At 44.7% G+C, this 19,682-nt stretch overlaps 1 protein-coding gene across 1 annotated transcript in view; it reads left to right on the plus strand.

Moving 5' to 3' along the window:
- The window catches only part of LOC144510662 (3-phosphoinositide-dependent protein kinase 1-like), a 94,363-nt gene extending 78,665 nt beyond the window's left edge, over nucleotides 1-15,698 (plus strand). Inside the window, exons 9-14 of the mRNA XM_078240349.1 lie at nucleotides 1,350-1,446; nucleotides 3,818-3,991; nucleotides 4,738-4,955; nucleotides 7,046-7,103; nucleotides 13,976-14,128; nucleotides 15,254-15,698. Of these exons, the coding sequence (XP_078096475.1) occupies nucleotides 1,350-1,446; nucleotides 3,818-3,991; nucleotides 4,738-4,955; nucleotides 7,046-7,103; nucleotides 13,976-14,128; nucleotides 15,254-15,367 (814 nt within the window). The 3' untranslated portion in view covers nucleotides 15,368-15,698. The remainder of the gene's footprint in view (nucleotides 1-1,349; nucleotides 1,447-3,817; nucleotides 3,992-4,737; nucleotides 4,956-7,045; nucleotides 7,104-13,975; nucleotides 14,129-15,253) is intronic.
- Nucleotides 15,699-19,682: the final 3,984 nt, after the last annotated feature.

Genomic DNA, 19,682 nt, shown 5'->3' on the forward strand with positions numbered 1-19,682 from the left:
TGAATAAAACTGTCAAGGGTGAGACTTTCCAAATGCTGTAATAGTTCAGACAGTAGAAATGTGACTTGCTGCACTAGCCCAGTGGAAAGCCCATTACCATCTGTGAAACAATGGAGGATTTAATGGGACAATTTCATCACCTCCCTTGATTTTTAAATTCCCCTCCACACCCAGACCCCCCCCCCCTTCCCATATCTCCTCTTTCTGAAGCACAATGGTACAGCAACCAACTGTTCATTATGTTTGAGCAGGCTATTTGCATGCCAGCCATGCCCAGTGTGTACCTTTGCCAGCAGAGGCTGTTGGAATGTGCCCAGGAGCAGCAGTCTTGGTCTACAAATACTGAACTCAAGTTGTGACTCTTCTGTCAACCTAGCTGATCAGTTCACCCTGCACAGACTATGGCTCAATCCAGGACCAAAATGCTCCAAAAGAGTTGTTGCACAATGGAGTCATCAAGGGTGCCAGCCCTTGGTATGTTATTCATAGTGCTGGTCCCTCCCCTTGCAGCCTTGAGGGACAGTTTCACAGGCGATAGGCTTCAGCACCACCTCATATAGTCAGCCTTCATGTGGAGGAGTGAGCAGGTGCTTAGTCATATGGAATGTTGCAGATTAATCTGATCCTCATCTCTGCAGTTTTCAACAAGTCATTGTTAGCGAGCACTGAGACCCTTAGCTTCTTATGGTCATTTTATCTAGGTATCGAACCCATTTGCATTCCCTATCCCAGCACCAGCAGAAGTCATGTAACTTCATAGAATCATAGAAACCCTACAGTGCAGAAAGAGGCCATTTGGCCCATCGAGTCTGCACCGAACACAATCCCACCCAGGCCCTACCCCCATATCTCTACATATTTACTCGCTAATCCCTCTAATATATGCATCTCAGGACACTAAGGGGCAATTTTAGCATGGCCAATCAACCTAACCCGCACACCTTTGGACTGTGGGAGGAAACCGGAGCACCCGGAGGAAACCCACGCAGACACAAGGAGAATGTGCAAACGCCATACAGACAGTGACCCAAGCCGGGAATCGAACCCAGGTTCTTGGAGCTGTGAAGCAGCAGTGCTAACCACTGTGCTACCGTGCCATACTTGACTGGACTGCACATTGACTGCCTAATCTGTAAGGCTTTGTGCACCAATTGGCTTGTACAATTACCAGGTCTTGGAGAGTGCTGTCAAGACCTGGACACCCCTCCCCCATTTCCAGTCCTGCAGTTAGTGTGCCGCTCATGAAGGTCTTATCCAAGATTTGAAAAGCCTGGTGATTTTTTTAAAAATTGTCTTGAAGTCTACTTAATATTGATTGTTAATCTTTGCATGGTTTTTCCACTCCACAGCAATGAATATCTCATATTCCAAAAAATTATTAAATTAGAATATGAATTCCCAGAAAAGTTTTTCCCAAAAGCGAAAGAATTGGTGCAGCAACTTTTGGTAAGTGATTTAATGTCTCTGTTCCCCAGACTATGCTACAGACAAAATCCTGACCTACTCCAACCAATTGTACTCCTAGCTTCTCATTGAATAGCTAATCTCAAATCAGTATTAATGAACGTAGAGTTACATGGTATGGCGTTACATCTGTAATTCCTGATTCAAATTACGCCCTTAATCTGAAGACCACACTGGATTTATCTACCTGAGAGTGACAGTTTTTAATAACTATAACTATCATTTTTTTGTGCAGTGCTTAATTACTGGCTGATATTTTGAGGACATGAAAAGAAAACTCAGGCACTGAATGTACAGATGCAGTGGTTCACTTTGTAGGGAGATTGGAATTCCTAAATAATCCTTTGAAATGAGAATTGTTTGTAAAAGAATCCTTTGTCAAACTTGAGGTGCTTTTAGACTTTTGGGATCCAGCTCTGAAATTTTCAATCTGAAGAAAAATAATTTTCAGGACAACAGGGAAAGGACGAGGGAAACAAGCCGAGCTAAGTCGCTCTTGCAAAGAGAGAGAGTCAGCACAAATATGGCAGACTGGCATTCTTTTGTGCCGTGATAGCTCTACGACTGGGCACAACTGCTCTTTCAAAAAGACAATGTGATGGGCCAAGTGGCCTCCTCCTTTGCTGTCCATTTCTCTGTGCATGCAGTTCCCTTCTAATTCGCTTCTGCTGCTGACTGGATTGTAACAGCTTGTCAGCATCAACTCTCTCTCTTCTGCATGTACGAACATACATATTAGGAACAGTAGCAGGCCATGCAGCCTATCAAGCCTACTGTGGGATTTAATAAGATCATGGTCTGATTGTGACCCCAATCCTACAGTCCTGTTTATCCTCCCATACCTTTTGACTCCCTTGTCAGTCAAGAATTTATCCAACTCCGCCTCACAAGTATTCAATCACCCAGCCTCCTCTGCTCTCTGAAGAGAATTCCACAAACTAATGATCCTCTGAGGAAAAATAAATTCTCCTCATCTCAGTCGTAAATGAGACCTGCCATTTTGAACTGTATCGCCTGTTTCTAGTCCCTCCCATTAGAGGAAACATCCTCTCAGCATTCACCTTGTCAAGTCCACTCAGGACCTTGTTTCAATAAGATCACCTCTTGTTCTTCTACACTCCAGTGGATACAGCCCAACCTTTCCTCATAATGGACAAGTTCACATTTTCCCACATCTGCCAGATTTTTTCCCACTCACTTAACCTACCCACATTCCTTTGCAGACTCCTTAGGTGGGATTTTCCATCCACGCTCACCCCAAGACAGGAAAATCCTGCCCAAGGTCAACAAACCTTTGCATGGTCCTGTCCCACCCTCTGCGATTCCTATGGCGGGTGAGAAAATTCTGCCCCTTATGCCCTCTTCACAATTTACACTCGTATCTATCTCTGCATCATCAGCAAAGCCATGTTTTCTGTCCCTTCATCCCAGTCATTGATATGGATTGTGAATAGTTGAGGCTCTTATTCCTGTGGCACTCCACTAGTTACAACCTGCCAGCCTGAAAATTATCCATTTATCCCTATTCTTTACTTCCTGTTAGGTAATAAATCCTCCTTCCATGTTACTCCCTGTACCATGAGCTCTTACTTTGTGTAGTAACCTTTGAATTGCACCTTATCAAATGCCTTTTGGAAATCCAAGTATACCACATCAACAAGTTCCCCCTAATTGCTTGTTACATCCTCAAAGAATTTCAATAAATTACTCAAACACGATTTCTCTTCCCCAAAACCTGTAAATTATAAACCTAATTATTTATGTCTGATCTGTTTATTTTTCTAATACTCAAGCATATTGTGTCAAAATGAATGTTTGGCAAAGTGCAGACTCTGCTGAGGTAAAGCTCATATGCTGTGATTATAGACTTGTTACTTGGTGAGCTGTCGATTATTGGGTCAGGCCACTGTTTCGTGGCTTTTCTCAGTTGCCTGAGGCATTGTCTTGAGTTCAAGCCTCAGTCCAGCATGTGAGCATTCTAGTGCAAGCCAATACTTCGGTGCACTACTAGGGGACTGCTGTGGATGTTGTATTTCAGATGATGTGTTAAGGGCCCCACTTCAGGTGGATGTAAAATATTCAGTCACCCTATTCAAAGAACCGCAGAGTACTCCTAGTATTTTGGCCAACATGCCTCCCCTACCAAAGCAAAGTAACTGGGGTCAAACATCTGATTGTTGTTTGTAGGGCATGGTTAGTAAATTTGTACTATTGAGAGAATTAAACAGACTTTATTACAGCACCAACTAAATTAACAGGTGAAGAGAGTAATGGAATGGCCGCCAGAGCTTGGCGCTATTTGGATATTCTTGCTTTTAATACCAATGATATTTTCCTTACCATTATATTCTAGGTGTCTGAACACACCAAGCGCCTAGGCTGTGAAGAGCTGGGAGGTTATGGGCTCCTCAAAGCCCATCCATTCTTTGAGCCTATTGCCTGGGAGAATCTGCACCTTCAGATCCCCCCGAAACTTACCGCCTATCTCCCAGCAATGTCTGAGGATGACGAGGATTGCTATGGCAATGTGAGTGCTCTCAACCTTGCTCCGAACGGCTTTTACCTTTATCAGTTTATACTTTAATAATCACCTCCTCCTTGTTTTTGATATTCTTCTGATGCTTGATTTTAAATTGCTCCGGCTGGTAACATGGGCCACTGGAATCCACATCTGGGATGTTTAACATCGCACTAGAATGATGCTCTGCTCTCATCTATGTGCACATGGGCATGGATGTCAGAATTGGACTACAAAATCTCTTCCACCCATAACTCCCAACACAGCCCTTCTGCTTCTTTGCACTGAGATATCCTCTAACAAATGAGCCTATCTTTTGATTATCATATCCATGCCCTTTCTAATTCTCTCACACAACAGTGTGCCTTGCTACTTCCCTACCTCCCAAACCCTCTTACAAATCTTTTGTGGTGTTATATGGAGGAGGAAGTTGCAGTTTGGCAGAATTTACAACACAGCAGGCTCTCATTCACCCTCAAGTCTGTGCCAGAACTGGCTGCCCCCCAAATAGAGCTCTCTGTCCTAATTCCATTCTCCTGCCTTTTCTTCCCCTCTCCAATTTTATTTCCCTTCTCTTTGATGCTATTTTTCACATTCCCCCTCCCTCACCCTCTCAAGTATTTCCTCTCGTCTTGCTGATTTCCCTTTTGCTTCTCTGTTAAACACTTGTTTGATGTGAGAGCATTCCCGAGATGCAAGTTATTAAGCTGACGTTGTTCTTTTCTCTCTCTCTGCCTCTCGGTGACTGGCTGCAGTATGATGACCTACTCAGCCAGTTTGGTTGCATGCAGGTGGCTCCCTCCAGCTCGTCACAATCACTGTCTACACCTGAGCCCAGCCCACCCCAGAGGTCAGGCAGTAACATCGAGCAGTACGTTCACGACCTCAACGACAATTCGTTTGAGCTGGATCTTCAGTTTACAGACGAGGATAAACGGCTGCTGCTTGAGAAACAAGCCAACAAAAATCCCTGGTATGCTGCGTCAATGTGTTTATTGTTCAACACTTCCCTTCATGTTTGGCCGTCTCCCAAATACACAGCACCTACAACAGCTGCTTCCCCAGAGCTCCAGCTGATACAATGGTGGAGGAACGTGGAGTTCTCCTGGTGTCCTTGTCAGCAGCAGAGATTCCACAAGTATCCCATCTTCAGCGAAGGAAGAGCCCAGAATGCCAATGTAAAAGACAAGCCTGAAACATTTGCAGCCATCTTCAGCAAAAGATGCCTAATGAACGATTTATGTTGGTGGCCTCCGGGATCCCCTTTTTCACTCATTCATGGGCTGTGGGCATTGCTGGCTAGGCCAGCATTTATTGCACATACCTAATTGTCCTTGAGGAGGTGGTGAACTTCTTTCTTGAACTGCTGCAGTCCCGGTGGTGTAGGTACACCTATAGAGCTGTTAAGGAAGGAGTTGCAGGGTTTTGAAATGGTAATATATTTCCAAGTCAGGATGGTGAGTGGCTGGAGGGGAACTTCCAGGTAGTGGTGTTCCCCTGTGTCTGCTGCCCATGTCCTTCTAGATGGTAGCGGTTGTGGGTTTGGAAGGTGCTGTCAAAGGACCCTGAGTTCCTGCAGTGCATCTAGTAGATGGTGTGCACTGCTGCCACTGTGCAGGTGGCAGTCTTCAGCCACTTCAAGTCACTCACTTGATACCAAACAATGGTTGAACACCTTGGCTACAGCTGTGGGTCCCTGACAACATCCTGGCGCTCCAAACTAGCTCCTGGAGGCCAATCATTTCAGCCCAGGACATTATCCTGAGGTTATGTCCTAAGCCCAACTATTGTCAGCTTCTTTATCAATTAGCTTCCTTCAAACATAAGTTGTAGTGATTTTCACTGTGTGGTGGTCAGTACCATTTGTGACTCCAGATAGTGAAGCGATCTGTGTACATATGCATCATGACCTGGACAACATTCAGACTTGGGCTGATAAGTGGCAAATATTATAGTGCCACGCAATGGCCATCTCCAATAAGTGAGAATCTTAACCATCTTCCCTTGATTCAACAGCATCCATCACTGAATCCCCACCTTTCTAATCCTGGGAATTACCATTGACCAGAAACAGTGGCTTAAAGAACAGGTCATTCCAAATCCACATCTGGTGTTCCCATCTAGAAGGACAAGGGCAACAGACATATGGGAACACCACCACCTGCAAGTTCCCCTCCAACCCACTAACCATCCTGACTTGGAAATATACCACTGCAAATTCTGTGGCATGTAACTCGCCTCTTGACTCCCCAAAGCCTGTCCACCATCTGCAAGGCACAAGTCAGGAGTACAGTGGAATATTCTCTCTATTTGGATGAGTGCAGCTCTAGCGACGCTTAAGCTCAACACCATGGAGGACAAAGCAGCCTACTTGATTGGTATCCCATCCATCACTTTCAACATTTACTCCCTTCATCAGCACACCCTGGCAGAAGCATCCACCATATAAAGGATGCACTGCAGCAACTCACTAAGTCACCTTTGACAGCATCCTCAAAACCCACAGCCTGTACCACCTAGAAGGACAGGCAGCAGATGCATGGGAACACACAACACCACCACCTGTAAGTTCCCCTCTAAGCCATACACCATCCTGACTTGGAACTATATTGTTGTTCCTCGCTGTTGTTAGGCTTGGAACTCCCTTCTTAACAGCACTGTGGGTGTACCTACACCACGTGGGCTACAGTGGTTTAAGAATCATCACCATCTTCTAAGGGCAATTAGGATTGGGCAACAAATGCTAGGTATTCCACCTATGAAGGAATATTAATAAATGACACTTTCCAGGGGTGGCACAGTGGTTAGCACTGCTGCCTCACAGTGCCAGAGACCTGGGTTCAATTCTGACCTTGGGTAGCTGTCTGGAGTTTGCACGTTCTCCCCATGTCTGTGTGGGTTTCCTCCCACGGTCCAAAGATGTGCAGGTTAGGTGGATTTTCCTTTCCCCTTCCCAACACAAGTTTATAAAATTGCTGGAAGGACATTGCTGGCTGCTTACCTGTTCTGCAGTTCTTCCATAAGTTTGCACAATGTCAATAATACAAGCATTTATCTTTTCAGGCACCAGTTTGTAGAAAACAATTTAATCCTGAAGATGGGTCCAGTCGATAAGAGGAAGGTATGTTTTACTTTCCATCGATGTGAAAGAGATTCTGTCACCTGTCGTTTCGTGCTGTAGTGTTTGGGAGACAAAGCTGCGATCTGGTCGGCTACTCAGAGGCTCTTGTCCCTGGTGTCCTGGTCCAGGGTAGCTCTTCCCTTTCTAGGTGGGGTCAGAGTAAGAGGGACTGTAATAAATTCTAAAATAGAGTTACTGTGAATGTATGTGAATTTATGGGGTCTAACAAATAGGTTGATGAGCCGAAGACGCAGATAGGCACGTGGAAATGTGATATTGTAATAATGGCAACCTTACCACAGAGAAACAGGACTGGGTACTAAATGTTCCGAGATAAAAGGTGTTCATGAATGATAAATAAGGAAAGAAAGGCAGACGGATAACAGTATTTTGTTTTTAAATATTCTTTCATGGGATTTGAATGCTGCAGGAAGACCAGCATTTGTTGCTTATCTCCAGCCTTTGAAAAGTACTAGTTGCCGTCTTGAAACTGCTGCAGTTGGTCTGGTCATGTATTAAGATGAACATTGAAGTGCCCGAGAGGGGTCAAGGATAGAATATGTTTGGCTGGAGCTAAAAAAAAAATAGAGGTATCATATTGCTTGATTTATTTCGTAGGCTATCAACTAGTAGAAAAGGTGTAGTGGAACAAATTTGCAAAGAAATTACAGTGAAGTGCAAGAATTATGGAGTAGTTACAGTGGAGGACTATCCTAGTATGGACTGGAATAGTAATAGTGTAAAGGACAGAGAGGCAGGAGTTCCAAGAGTGCATTCAGGCGAATTCTATACTTCCAGTCCAACAGGAAAATGCTGGTGCAATGCCAGATATGCAGGCGTACATCCCAATGACTGACCATATCAAACAGCATCTACTCAACTAGATCATGCTTGCAAAATTCAGAACAGAATGTCTAATGTTAGGTGTGACTCCACAATTGACAGCACTTGCTGAACCATCCTGTGTGTGCTGAGTAAAATACTAATCAACAATTTAAGGTTGTCAGTCAGGCTGGCAATGTGGCTCACTTGTGCTTGTTGGAAGCTGCATATGTTCATACATAGGGACTGGTGTACAGGCAAAAGGAACCTGTGAAGGCATTGCGCCTCTTGCATATTAAACAAAAGCGTGGGGCATAGTGGTTCCCTGGTGCCTTGTCCGTGACACTGCCTCAACCAGCTGGGGTCGACTTTCCAGCCAGTCATCACCCTTTGCTTATGAACATAGAACAGTACAGCACAGAACAGGCCCTACGGCCCACGATGTTGTGCCGAGCTTTATCTGAAACCAAGATCAAGCTATCCCACTCCCTATCATCCTGGTGTGCTCCATGTGCCTATCCAATAACCGCTTAAATGTTCCTAAAGTGTCTGACTCCACTATCACTGCAGGCAGTCCATTCCACACCCCAACCACTCTCTGCGTAAAGAACCTACCTCTGATATCCTTCCTATATCTCCCACCACGAACCCTATAGTTATGCCCCCTTGTAATAGCTCCATCCACCCGAGGAAATAGTCTTTGAACGTTCACTCTATCTATCCCCTTCATCATTTTATAAACCTCTATTAAGCCTCCCCTCAGCCTCCTCCGCTCCAGAGAGAACAGCCCTAGCTCCCTCAACCTTTCCTCATAAGACTTACCCTCCAAACCAGGCAGCATCCTGGTAAATCTGGAGTATGTATTTTTGCTCCCTTTGAAATTTGACATCCTTGTGTCTGTCTTGATAAGTGCAAGACAAAAAACTTTGACAGCAGGTCACTTTCTTCAGCAGCACTGTAATCCAAAGTCTTCTACAGCATATAAGTAGTAAAAGGATGATTAAAAAGAGGAGTGGGATCAATTACAGGCCTGGAAGGGGATTTATGCATGGAGGCAAAGGACATGACTGAGGTACTAAATCATTACTTTGCATCTGCCTATGTTGCCCAAGTTATAGTGAAAGAGGAGGCTGTTGAGACACTGGACAGGTAAAATATTGATAAAAAGGAGCGGCTGGCTGTAAAAGTTAAGTCACCAGAATCAGTTTAGATGCATCCAGGGATACTGAGGGAAGTAAGGAAATTGCAGTGGCAACGGTCATAATTTTCCAATCCTACTTGGGGTGGTGTCAGAGGACTGGAGAATTGTAAATGTTAAACCCCTGTTGAAAAAGAGTTTAAAGGTAAACTCAGCAACTACAGACCAGTCAGTTTAACCTCAGTGGTGGGAAAGTTTTTCAGAAACAGTAATTTGGGGCAAAACAGTCACTTAGGCACATGTGGGTTAATTAAGGAAAGCCAGAAGGGATTTGTTAAGGACAGATCATGCTTACCTAGCTTGCTCAAGTTTCATAATGAGGTCGTAGAAAGGGTTGTTGAGGATAATGTGGTTGATGTGCTGTACACGGTCTCCCTAAAGGCATTTGATGAAGTGCTGCGCAACTGACCTGTGAGCAAAGTTGGAGCTCATGAAATAACAAGGAAAGTAGCAGGATGGATATCAAGTTGGCTGAATGGCAGGAAACAATGCAGTGGTGAATGGTTATTTTTCATACTGGAGGAAAGTTTTATAGTGGGGTTCAGATGAAATGGGTGTCAGGACCCCTGCCCTTTCTGCTATATATTAATGAACTTAGACTTTAGTCCTTAGCGCATCATTTTAAAATTTTCAGATGACAAAACTTGGAAGTATTGTGAACTGGGTCCCAATTCTGGAACTCCCTTAATTTCAATGGCTGTTCCCTACAATGTGGAGATGCCAGCGTTGGACTGGGGTAAACACAGTAAGGAGTCTCACAACACCAGGTTAAAGTCGAACAGGTTTATTTGGTAGCAAAAGCCACTAGCTTTCAGAGCGCTGCTCCTTCGTCAGGTGAGTGGGATTTCAGTTCATAAACAGGGCATATAAAGACACAAACTCAATTTACAAAATAATGGTTGGAATGCGAGTCTTTACAGGTAATCAAGTCTTAAAGGTACAGACAATGTGAGTGGAGAGAGGGTTAAGCACAGGCTAAAGAGATGTGTATTGTCTCCAGCCAGGACAGTTAGTGAGATTTTGCAAGCCCAGGCAAGTCGTGGGGTTACAGATAGTGTGACATGAACCCAAGATCCCAGTTGAAGCCGTCCTCATGTGTGCGGAACTTGGCTATCAGTCTCTGCTCAGCGACTCTGCGTTGGCGTGTGTCGTGAAGGCCGCCTTGGAGAACACTTACCCGAAGATCAGAGGCCGAATGCCCATGACCGCTGAAGTGTTCCCCAACAGGAAGAGAACACTCTTGCCTGTTGATTGTTGAGCGGTGTTCATTCATCCGTTGTCGTAGCGTCTGCATGTTCTCCCCAATGTACCATGCCTCGGGACATCCTTTCCTGCAGCGTATCAGGTAGACAACGTTGGCCAAGTTGCAAGAGTATGTACTGTGTACCTGGTGGATGGTGTTCTCGCGTGAGATGGTGAGAACACCATCCACCAGGTACACGGTACATACACTTGCAACTCGGCCAACGTTGTCTACCTGATACGCTGCAAGAAAGGATGTCCTGAGGCATGATACATTGGGGAGACCATGCAGACGCTACGACAACGTATGGATGAACACTGCTCCACAATCACCAGGCAAGAATGTTCTCTTCCTGTTGGGGGTCACTTCAGCGGTCATGGGCATTCGGCCTCTGATCTTCGGGTAAGCTATCTCCAAGGCGGCCTTCACGACACACGCCAACGCAGAGTCGCTGAGCAGAGACCGATAGCCAAGTTCTGCACACATGAGGACGGCCTCAACTGGGATCTTGGGTTCATGTCACACTATCTGTAACCCCACGACTTGCCTGGGCTTGCAAAATCTCACTAACTGTCCTGGCAGGAATCAATATGCATCTCTTTAACCTGTGCTTAACGCTCTCTCCACTCATATTGTCTGTACCTTGAAGACTTGATTACCTGTAAAGACTCGCATTCCAACCATTATTTTGTAAATTGAGTTTGTGTCTTTATATGCCCTGTTTGTGAACTGAAATCCCACTCACTTGACGAAGGAGCAGCGCTCCGAAAGCTTGTGGCTTTTGCTACCAAATAAACCTGTTGGACTTTAACCTGGTGTTGTGAGACTTCTTGCTGTACAACACATGTACTGCAGCGTTTCAAGAAGGCAGCTCACCACCACCTTCTCAAGGGATGGGCAATAGATGCTGGCCTAGCCAGTGACGTGCACATCCCTTGAATGAATAAAAAAGAACTGCGTGCAGGATAGAATTAAACATCAAAAGGACAGAGGTAGGATGATGGAATAGGCAGACATGTGGCAGATGAAATTTAATGCAGACAAGTGTGAAGTGATTCATTTTGATAGGCAGAATAGAAATGGGCAATATAGAATAAAAAGCTAAATTTCTAAAGGGGGTGTGGGATCGGAGGGACCTGGGGGTGTATGTGCACAAATGGTTGAAGGTTGCAGGGCAGAGTAAGTAAGTATTTGATGAAGCATATGGGGCCCTGGGCTTTATAAGAAAGGGCATGAAGTATACAAGCCAGAACGCTCTGATATACCTGTATAAAACACTGGTTCGGTCTAAGTTGGAGTATTGCGTACAGTTCTGGGAAACCACACTCTAGGAAGGATGTGAAAGCATTGGCGATGATGTAGAAGAGATTCACGAGAATGATTTCAGGGTTGTGGAACTCAGTTATGTAGATAGATTGGAGCAGAGAAAGTTTAGAGGTGATTTGATAGTTATTGCAAAATCATGAGGGGCCTGGACGGAATTGTTCAGAAGAAACTGTTCCCAATGGAACAAGAACCAAAGGACACTGATTTAAGGTGATTGGCAAAAGAAGCAAAGGCAACATCAGGAAAAACTGCACAGCAAGTGGTAATGATATGGAAGGTACTTTGAGAGTGTGGTAGAAGCAAAATCAATTGCGACTTTCGAAAGAAAATTGGACCATTATCTGAAGAGGAAACGTTTGCAGGGGTGCAGGGAAACAGGGAAATGGGTGAATTGCTCTTGCAGTGAGCCAGTACTGACATGCTGAGCCAAAGAGCTGCCTTTGGTGTTGTAAGATTCCTTTGATCTAGTGAGAAAACTCCACAAATGTAATCTGTTACATCCCCAGGAGATGAAAAGTTTCATTACTATTACTTTTCTAATGTGGACACTTCCACATCCATATAGCCTGCAAATATTGTCTCAGCTTACTAAAGCTGAGTGAGAGGAATGGAAAAGCAGGTGTGGAATCACACTTCATAATCCACTGCCTTCATGCAATTTGTCGACCGTGTCACAAATCAAGGATGTTGCTGGACTGCAGCAAGGCAGTTATACTGCACTACCAGGAATATTTGTTGTATTTGTGTTGGTGCTACTGAAGATGGTTCTAGTTATCCTGTAAATCTGAATGGACTCTGCTCGGTTCTGCTCTCCTGCCTCGTTCTAAATTCTAAGATACGTGAGATTCACTTCAGGACAGGAGCCACAAACTAGAATGACTTTCAAATACTCTATTGTTAGAGATGCTGCACTCTTAGACTAATGGACTACTGGCCTTTATGCCAAGAGACCTAAAGTACAAGGGGGTGGATGTTACACTACAGCTATAGAAAGTTCAGATTAGATCACACCTGAAACACTGTTCAGTTCTGTGCTCCATGTCTTAGGATATATTGACTTTGGAGGGAGTGCAGCATAGATTACTACAATGATACCTGAACTCTAAGGGTTAAGTTACAAAGATTACAAAAATATTGTGCAATTTAGTGATGAATGAATTGCAGTTTTTAAGGTATTAAGGAGACCTGACAGAGTAAGAGAGGTTCTCTATGATAGGGTAGGTGCAGAGAGGCCCCCCTCCCTCTAATAGGATTAGTGCAGAGAGAGCCCACCCACCCCCCCTCTCCCCAACCCCGGATAGGGTAGGTGCAGGGAGGATGAGTAGAGATTCTAGGATGAGGGGAAAGAACCAGGCCCCTCAGGAATAAAGCTAGGAAGCACTTCTATGTGCAAAGATGGTAAATGTTAGTGATAAGAAGTGCTGGAAATACTCTGCAGGTCTGACAGCATTAATGGAGAGAGAAACAAAGTAAATATTTTGAGTCCAATATGACTTCAGAAGTTTGTAATTTCTCAACTAACAGCATTTGATGTTTAGTCAGTTGATTTGAGGTTGATAGATTTCTGATAACTGAAGGTGTTTAGGGATATGGAGCAAAGGTGAGTATTTGGAGCTAGGCAGACGTTCAGCCATGATCTGAACTGAATGATGGAACATTTGGGTGAGGTAAAGGCCTCAGGCTTGATGTTGGCCTGAACAATGATATCAAAAGGGGTTGAGGTTAGAATGATCTGTGATGAGTGGAAATGTTGGACTTGGAATAGAAGGGTTGTAAGGGGAAGGAAATGGAATTGGTTAGGTGCATTGGCCATGTTAAATTCTCTCTCCGCGTACCCAAACAGGCACCGGAGTGTGATGATTAGGGGATTTTCACAGTAACTTTGTTGCAGTGTTAATGTAAGCCTACTTGTGACACTAATAAATAACTTGAAACTTAAACTTTAAATACCACAGTGCTTGGGTAAAGTCTGTCAGAATCTGAAAGGAGAGGGGAATTGACATATCGACGGCACTGGATCGTAATACCGGGGACCAGGAGAAATAGCGGTGGATATTTGAGATACTGGTTCGCTGCTAATCAGGAAAGCTGATAACTGGTGGAACATCAGCAGTTGATTCTGGTGGGGTGGGATTGCCCAAATGAGACGGATAAACTGAGGATGTATCAGGGTTTTGTGTCCGTTATTTGCCACAATAATCTTGATGTAGCTGTGGCTTTGCCCAGCTTTGTGTTGATATAAATTGAGCTTGTTGCTTTAATTGGTGATTTTTGGTTGTGCAGGGTCTATTTGCACGACGTCGACAGTTACTCCTCACTGAGGGCCCCCACCTCTATTATGTAGATCCTGTCAACAAGATTCTGAAAGGGGAGATTCCCTGGTCACAGGAGCTGCGTCCAGAAGCCAAGAACTTCAAAACCTTTTTTGTTCATACTGTAAGTATGGGATGGACAGTTTGTTTTATGCATGGGCCTGGATCCAATAATAAAATATTGTAATTGGTAGATCCACTGCCAACTCTTCAATATTAGACACTGGCACGATATCATTCCAATGCAGGGCTTTGGCTAGAATAGTGAGGGCCAATTGTGATATTCAATCATTTTGGTTGGGCCACATGTGAAAAGGGTTAGGGAGGGAACAGTTGTGAGTGTGGACTGTTGAGAGCAGGAAGCAATGGTTTTGTTCACAGTTGTTCTGTGGCTCTGGAAGCAGCGCTCATGTCTCACTTATTACCTTCGGCCATGACCTCTGAATCGTGGCAAGAAAAGAAAAATCATGTGCCCGTGTGTCATGGGAACGTGGAATCAATTCCTGGCTCCTCTTGTCAGAATTGCCCCATGACGGTCAGCACTGCTGCCTTGGAGGAGAAGTTGTGAGTAGCAGCTTTGAGACCCCCTGGCTTAGGCAATCAATTTGGCTTCATAATATGATACAAAAAAATGACCAGGGGAGGTGTAAAGTGAAGAGCCATATGTGTGGTTTAGATTTAAGGTGCCTTTTACTATCCAAGATGTGTGCTCATGAGTCTTGAAGTCTTAAGCTACAGTTACATTAATCTATGCTGGTGCAATGCCATCCCAGTTCCTGTAGTCAGACCAAAGTCCACTTGCTAGCTTGGCCAAGGCCCTGGAATGCTTCAGTCATAGTGTCAACTGTATAAAACCCAAAAATCAAAGTGGCAGCAGTGGTGATATAAAAGCAGTTTTGAACTGGTTATGGTGTGCAGATTGGACCCTCCAGGTGACTCTGAAATACAACAGGGTCCTTGTGTGGAATTGTGCAGGAATCAATGCAGCTCAACAACCATTCTGTGCTCCATTAGGGTGTTGGTACTGTGGAAGTGCTTCGATACAAAATAATTCTGAATCCAACTCTTGGTATCCCACAGTGGGTAAATACAGCCACATTTGAACAAGAAGCATTGATGAGAATATTTTGAGTTCTCTCTCTCTCCCTTGGAGATGTGTGCAAGCAAAGTGAGTCTTTATAATGGGGAGTATCAGTGAGCTGATATGAAGCTATTACAGTGTTACTTACTTGGTTTTCTTTTTGTGCAGCCTAACCGGACATATTACTTAATGGATCCCAGTGGAAATGCACACAAATGGTGCAGAAAGATCCAGGAAGTGTGGCGACGGCGGTACCAGAGCCAACAGAATGCTGGCACCTAGCAAATTGCAGCTTACATATACGGAGAAGCTTCCTCTCGAGCTGCTGATGCTCCTCAGTCAGAGCTGTAGCACTGCAAAGAAAGCCTCCCAACCCCCTCATCCATTTCTCTCTCTTTCTCCCCCCCCCCCCCCCCCCCCCCGCTCTTTCTCCCTTCTCCCCCCCACCCCCATCGCTCTTTCATCCCCCCCCCACTCTTTCTCCTTACCCCCCCCCTCGCTCTTTCTCCTTACCCCCCCCTCGCTCTTTCTCCTTACCCCCCCCTCGCTCTTTCTCCTTACCCCCCCCCTCGCTCTTTCTCCTTACACCCCCCTCGCTCTTTCTCCTTACCCCCCCCTCGCTCTTTCTCCTTACCCCCCCCTCGCTCTTTCTCCTTACCCCCCCCTCGCTCTTTCTCCTTACCCCCCCCTCGCTCTTTCTCCTTACCCCCCCCTCGCTCTTTCTCCTTACCCCCCCCTCGCTCTTTCTCCTAACTCCCCCCTCGCTCTTTCTCCCTTACCCTCCCCCCTCGCTCTTTCTCCCTTACCCCCCCCTTGCTCTTTCTCCCTTACCCCCCCCTCGCTCTTTCTCCCTTACCCCCCCCTCGCTCTTTCTCTTCTCCCCCCCCCCCCCTCACTCTTTCTCACCCTCTTTCCCCCCCCCCCCTTTTCTTCCTAACTTAAAACGAAACAGCCTATGGCATCCAGATGAATTGTTATATTTGTGTGTGTGTGGGTTGTGGTGGGGGCAGGCTTGTTCCAACCTTTTTTTTCTTCCTTCCTTTCCATGTAAGTGGGATTGCGGGTTGCTTTGCCTGCTCTTTGTGCTGCAGGCCTATCGTATCACAGATAGGAAGCCCTTGTCTCTCTATGCGTACCGTCTGCTGTCGTTCCAGGTTGCTGAATAATTGATGCTTTTAGAAAAAAATCACGCGTTTATAAACTGCTTCACAGGCAGATTGCAAAACTCAATCTGTGCGTGTACCCGCAACCCCCATTCCAGTTCAGGCAGCCCTCCATTTACACAGGGCCTGATCTTTGTGATATTACCTTTTTATTTTTTGTTTTACTTTTTTTTAAATTATTCAAGAGCTGTGTAAATTTTCACTTCCATTCTTGCTTTCTTCTGGCCTCTTGACTCCTGCAGCATTGCTTTCTCATTTGTACGAATGCCAAGGGTATATAGTGGTACTGAGAAGTCGATCTGCATATAAACACACTTCAATGCAGAAGGAAATCCCTTATTTATGCAGTGACTTTCCCAGAGTGAAGCTGTTATTGATCTAACCTTACGGCTGGTCCTGTTTCTCCAAGTTGGTTATGGTTGATCAAGCTACACACTCAAAACAGAAGATGAAGTTTTGTAATTAATTGACCTGTTCTTATCGAACCAGTCCCATGTGCTGCGGTAGAATTCTGTACATGTCTTATTTTATATAATTGTTTGCCCGTTCTAATTCAGTTTCAAAGCAGGCTGCTGTTAAGTTGTTGCCCGTAATCAAAAGGATTTAAATGAATTATTGTTCTTAGACAGTCAGTGCATTTTGCTTGGCTGAAAATATTAATCTGAGCAAGTTGGGTTCATCACTGTGCAAAGCACTGAACTAATACACGCTTAAACCAACAAGTTATTTTGCTGCTTCTCCCTGCCCTTAAATAATTGAAGTATCCAAAACTGTTTGTGATGGTGCAATATTCGCTTGCTAAAATTTAAACTTGCTTTGTGCTAGATTTCTGTCATGGAGTCAGGCTTGTGGGCAGCTGGAAAACGTTTATGCAACCAGATGTTCACTTTCCAAGTTGCAGCATTTTGTTTACTGCTGGTGACTCCAATCTCAGCATAGTACAACATGTGCCCAAGATCTGCCTTTGGCCATTGGTCTCTGACCAACGGAACAGGGTGTTGAAGGCAACAGGGATTGAGGTACTTGGCTGTGCTCAATGCTACACACTCGTACACGTGACTGGATTTGAAAGTACCCAGTCTGCTGTGTATAACTTCTGTAAATTTTCTGTGTGTATATATGTGTGTGTGTTTGCAGGGGGTGGGTTAGAATTACGCCTGGTACTTGTGTAACCGCAGTGAGACACTTCCAGGATTCTCCCTGTGTGCGCAAACAAAATTCGGAAGGTGTTGGGGGGAGGGGGGAGGAAATCCACTTGAAGCAACAAAAATTATAGCTGGCCAGGGCTTCCCAATGCTTCACCTGTAAGTAGCTAAGTCACCTGTAAGTAGCTAAGTCACCTGTAAGTAGCTAAGTCACCTGTAAGTAGCTAAGTCACCTCTAAGTAGCTAAGTCACCTCTAAGTAGCTGAGCCACACAGACCCAGAGGTTTCTGGTTCAATTGTTGACAAGGGCAACAGTTCACCTTTGCATCCTCGGGTTAGCGCGATACAATTTAGCCCGGCTTCCTACTCCAGTTTATTATCCCTGGGCAAAGTGGATATTTAAGGAGGATGGGTTTGGACTTGGGTGTCGAGCCACTCTGCCCCACTGAGCATGAATTGCCCACTGGCTTACCATCAGGTCATCCAATGAGAATAGCCACCTCGGCAAGGACAGAAAGAGTAGTCACTGCTCATCTAACCAAACTCGATCACAATCCATATCCTAGGGAAGGGGAGAAACTAACACTGCTAATCTGTAACAGCGGGTCATGTATGGGGCAGTGCAATGCTTAAAGACTGAGGGTTTTGCCAAACCAAATGGTAATGTATATTTAAGAGTGATGTGCTGTCTAGAACAGAAACTGTCCATTACACAACAAAACCCGAGACTAATTCAATTGCAAAGTGACTTACATGAAATGTGATTTGGAATACAGGCAGTGAAGCTCTTCACTTGTTCTCCCTTTGTGTTTTGTTTTTATTTTCCCTCTGTTTTGCTACAGTCTGAGCAGCCCATGATCTGTGTGGGTGTCTGGTGAGGGACTGCTGGCTTGCAGGGTGAGCTGTGAATGCAGACGACCTGTACCCAGGGCCCTGCCCATCGGCTACCTACATTCAGTAGGTTGACCACTGCAGCATGTGACTTAAACATTTGATTTCTGATCCATCCACAGGTTGGCTGGCTACTGTAACTTGAAAGGGCAGCCTCCAGTCAGTCTTCCAGTGATCATCCAACAGCAGTATAAGCCTTGTTACAAGAGAGGGTTTGGGCCCAGGAATGGGTTGCAACTGCTAGAATAGAAACCATCTATTAACATAATCCATCACCTTGTCACTTTCCACTTTTCACCCCAGTACACAAGGTGAAACCTCTGCATTTGACCTCTGAAACCTGACCAGGTGGAGCCTCAGCTTCTGCTGTCATAGGATGGCCATTGTTGTACTAGTTTCATTTTCTCTAAGCCATCAATATCTTGTCCCAGCTAATTTTGTCCAGGTTGCAGAGCCCCGCTTCATTAGATCTTTAACTCCTGATCAGTTAATAAGTTTTATCAGGTTTTATTTTTGTAGATGTTCTTGTGTAGGTCCCTATTCAACCACAAAAGCTTTAGAAGGAGTAACCTGCCCTCTAAACACCTTTATAACAGCAGGAGCAGCCATTGGGACAAAGGGGATACTGTGCTTGCTCTCTCAAATGCTTTTACAGCATTTGTTTTGAAAGATCAATGCTTGACAACTTGCTTTTAACGGGTGACAACTGCTTATGGTGTGTGTAAAACATATGGCAGTTTCATCCCTTAAATATTGTTGTACGTGCGGGGGGTGACAAGAATTGAGAAAGGTGCAATTTGGAAAAGTGAGTTGACAGTGATGCAGATTTTACAGTTTAAAGATGAATAGGTAGGTGTTTCATCTTTGAGTGACCATGCATTGGCTGCCTCACTGACTACACTCATTAAAAGGCCTCCTTATTGCAATAGTGGAGACACAGCTGTCTTTTTTTGTGGATCTTGAGTTGTCTGTGTATTTATCAGCCCTGTAAGACACTGGGTAAAAAAAGTAAACAAGGGGAGAAGCAACAGGAATCCAGTATCTCATCACTCCCAAACCATAGCAGCATTAAAACAACATAGAGTTAGCACTTTGTGTTGTTAGCTGGTGCATATAGTTTGTGATCAGACAATGTCAATCAGAGTACAACAGTTTCCTCCCCTTATGTACTTTTGTGGGAGTGTAAGTTGACAATTTGATTATACTATTCGACATCATGGTGAGTTGTACTTTATGGATTTACTGTTCAAAACACCATTTTGTGTTTCCTTGTGATTGTACAACTGATGACAGCATCCATGGCGTGCTGCCTTAATCTGGGAGTCCTTTCCAAGTCTACTCTGAGCATGTGTGTGTTTTTGTGTAGTGTGCTTTTTTTAAAAAAATGTGATTTCACGT

Source organism: Mustelus asterias, chromosome 23, assembly GCF_964213995.1.
Source record: "Mustelus asterias chromosome 23, sMusAst1.hap1.1, whole genome shotgun sequence".
Taxonomy (NCBI): domain Eukaryota; kingdom Metazoa; phylum Chordata; class Chondrichthyes; order Carcharhiniformes; family Triakidae; genus Mustelus; species Mustelus asterias.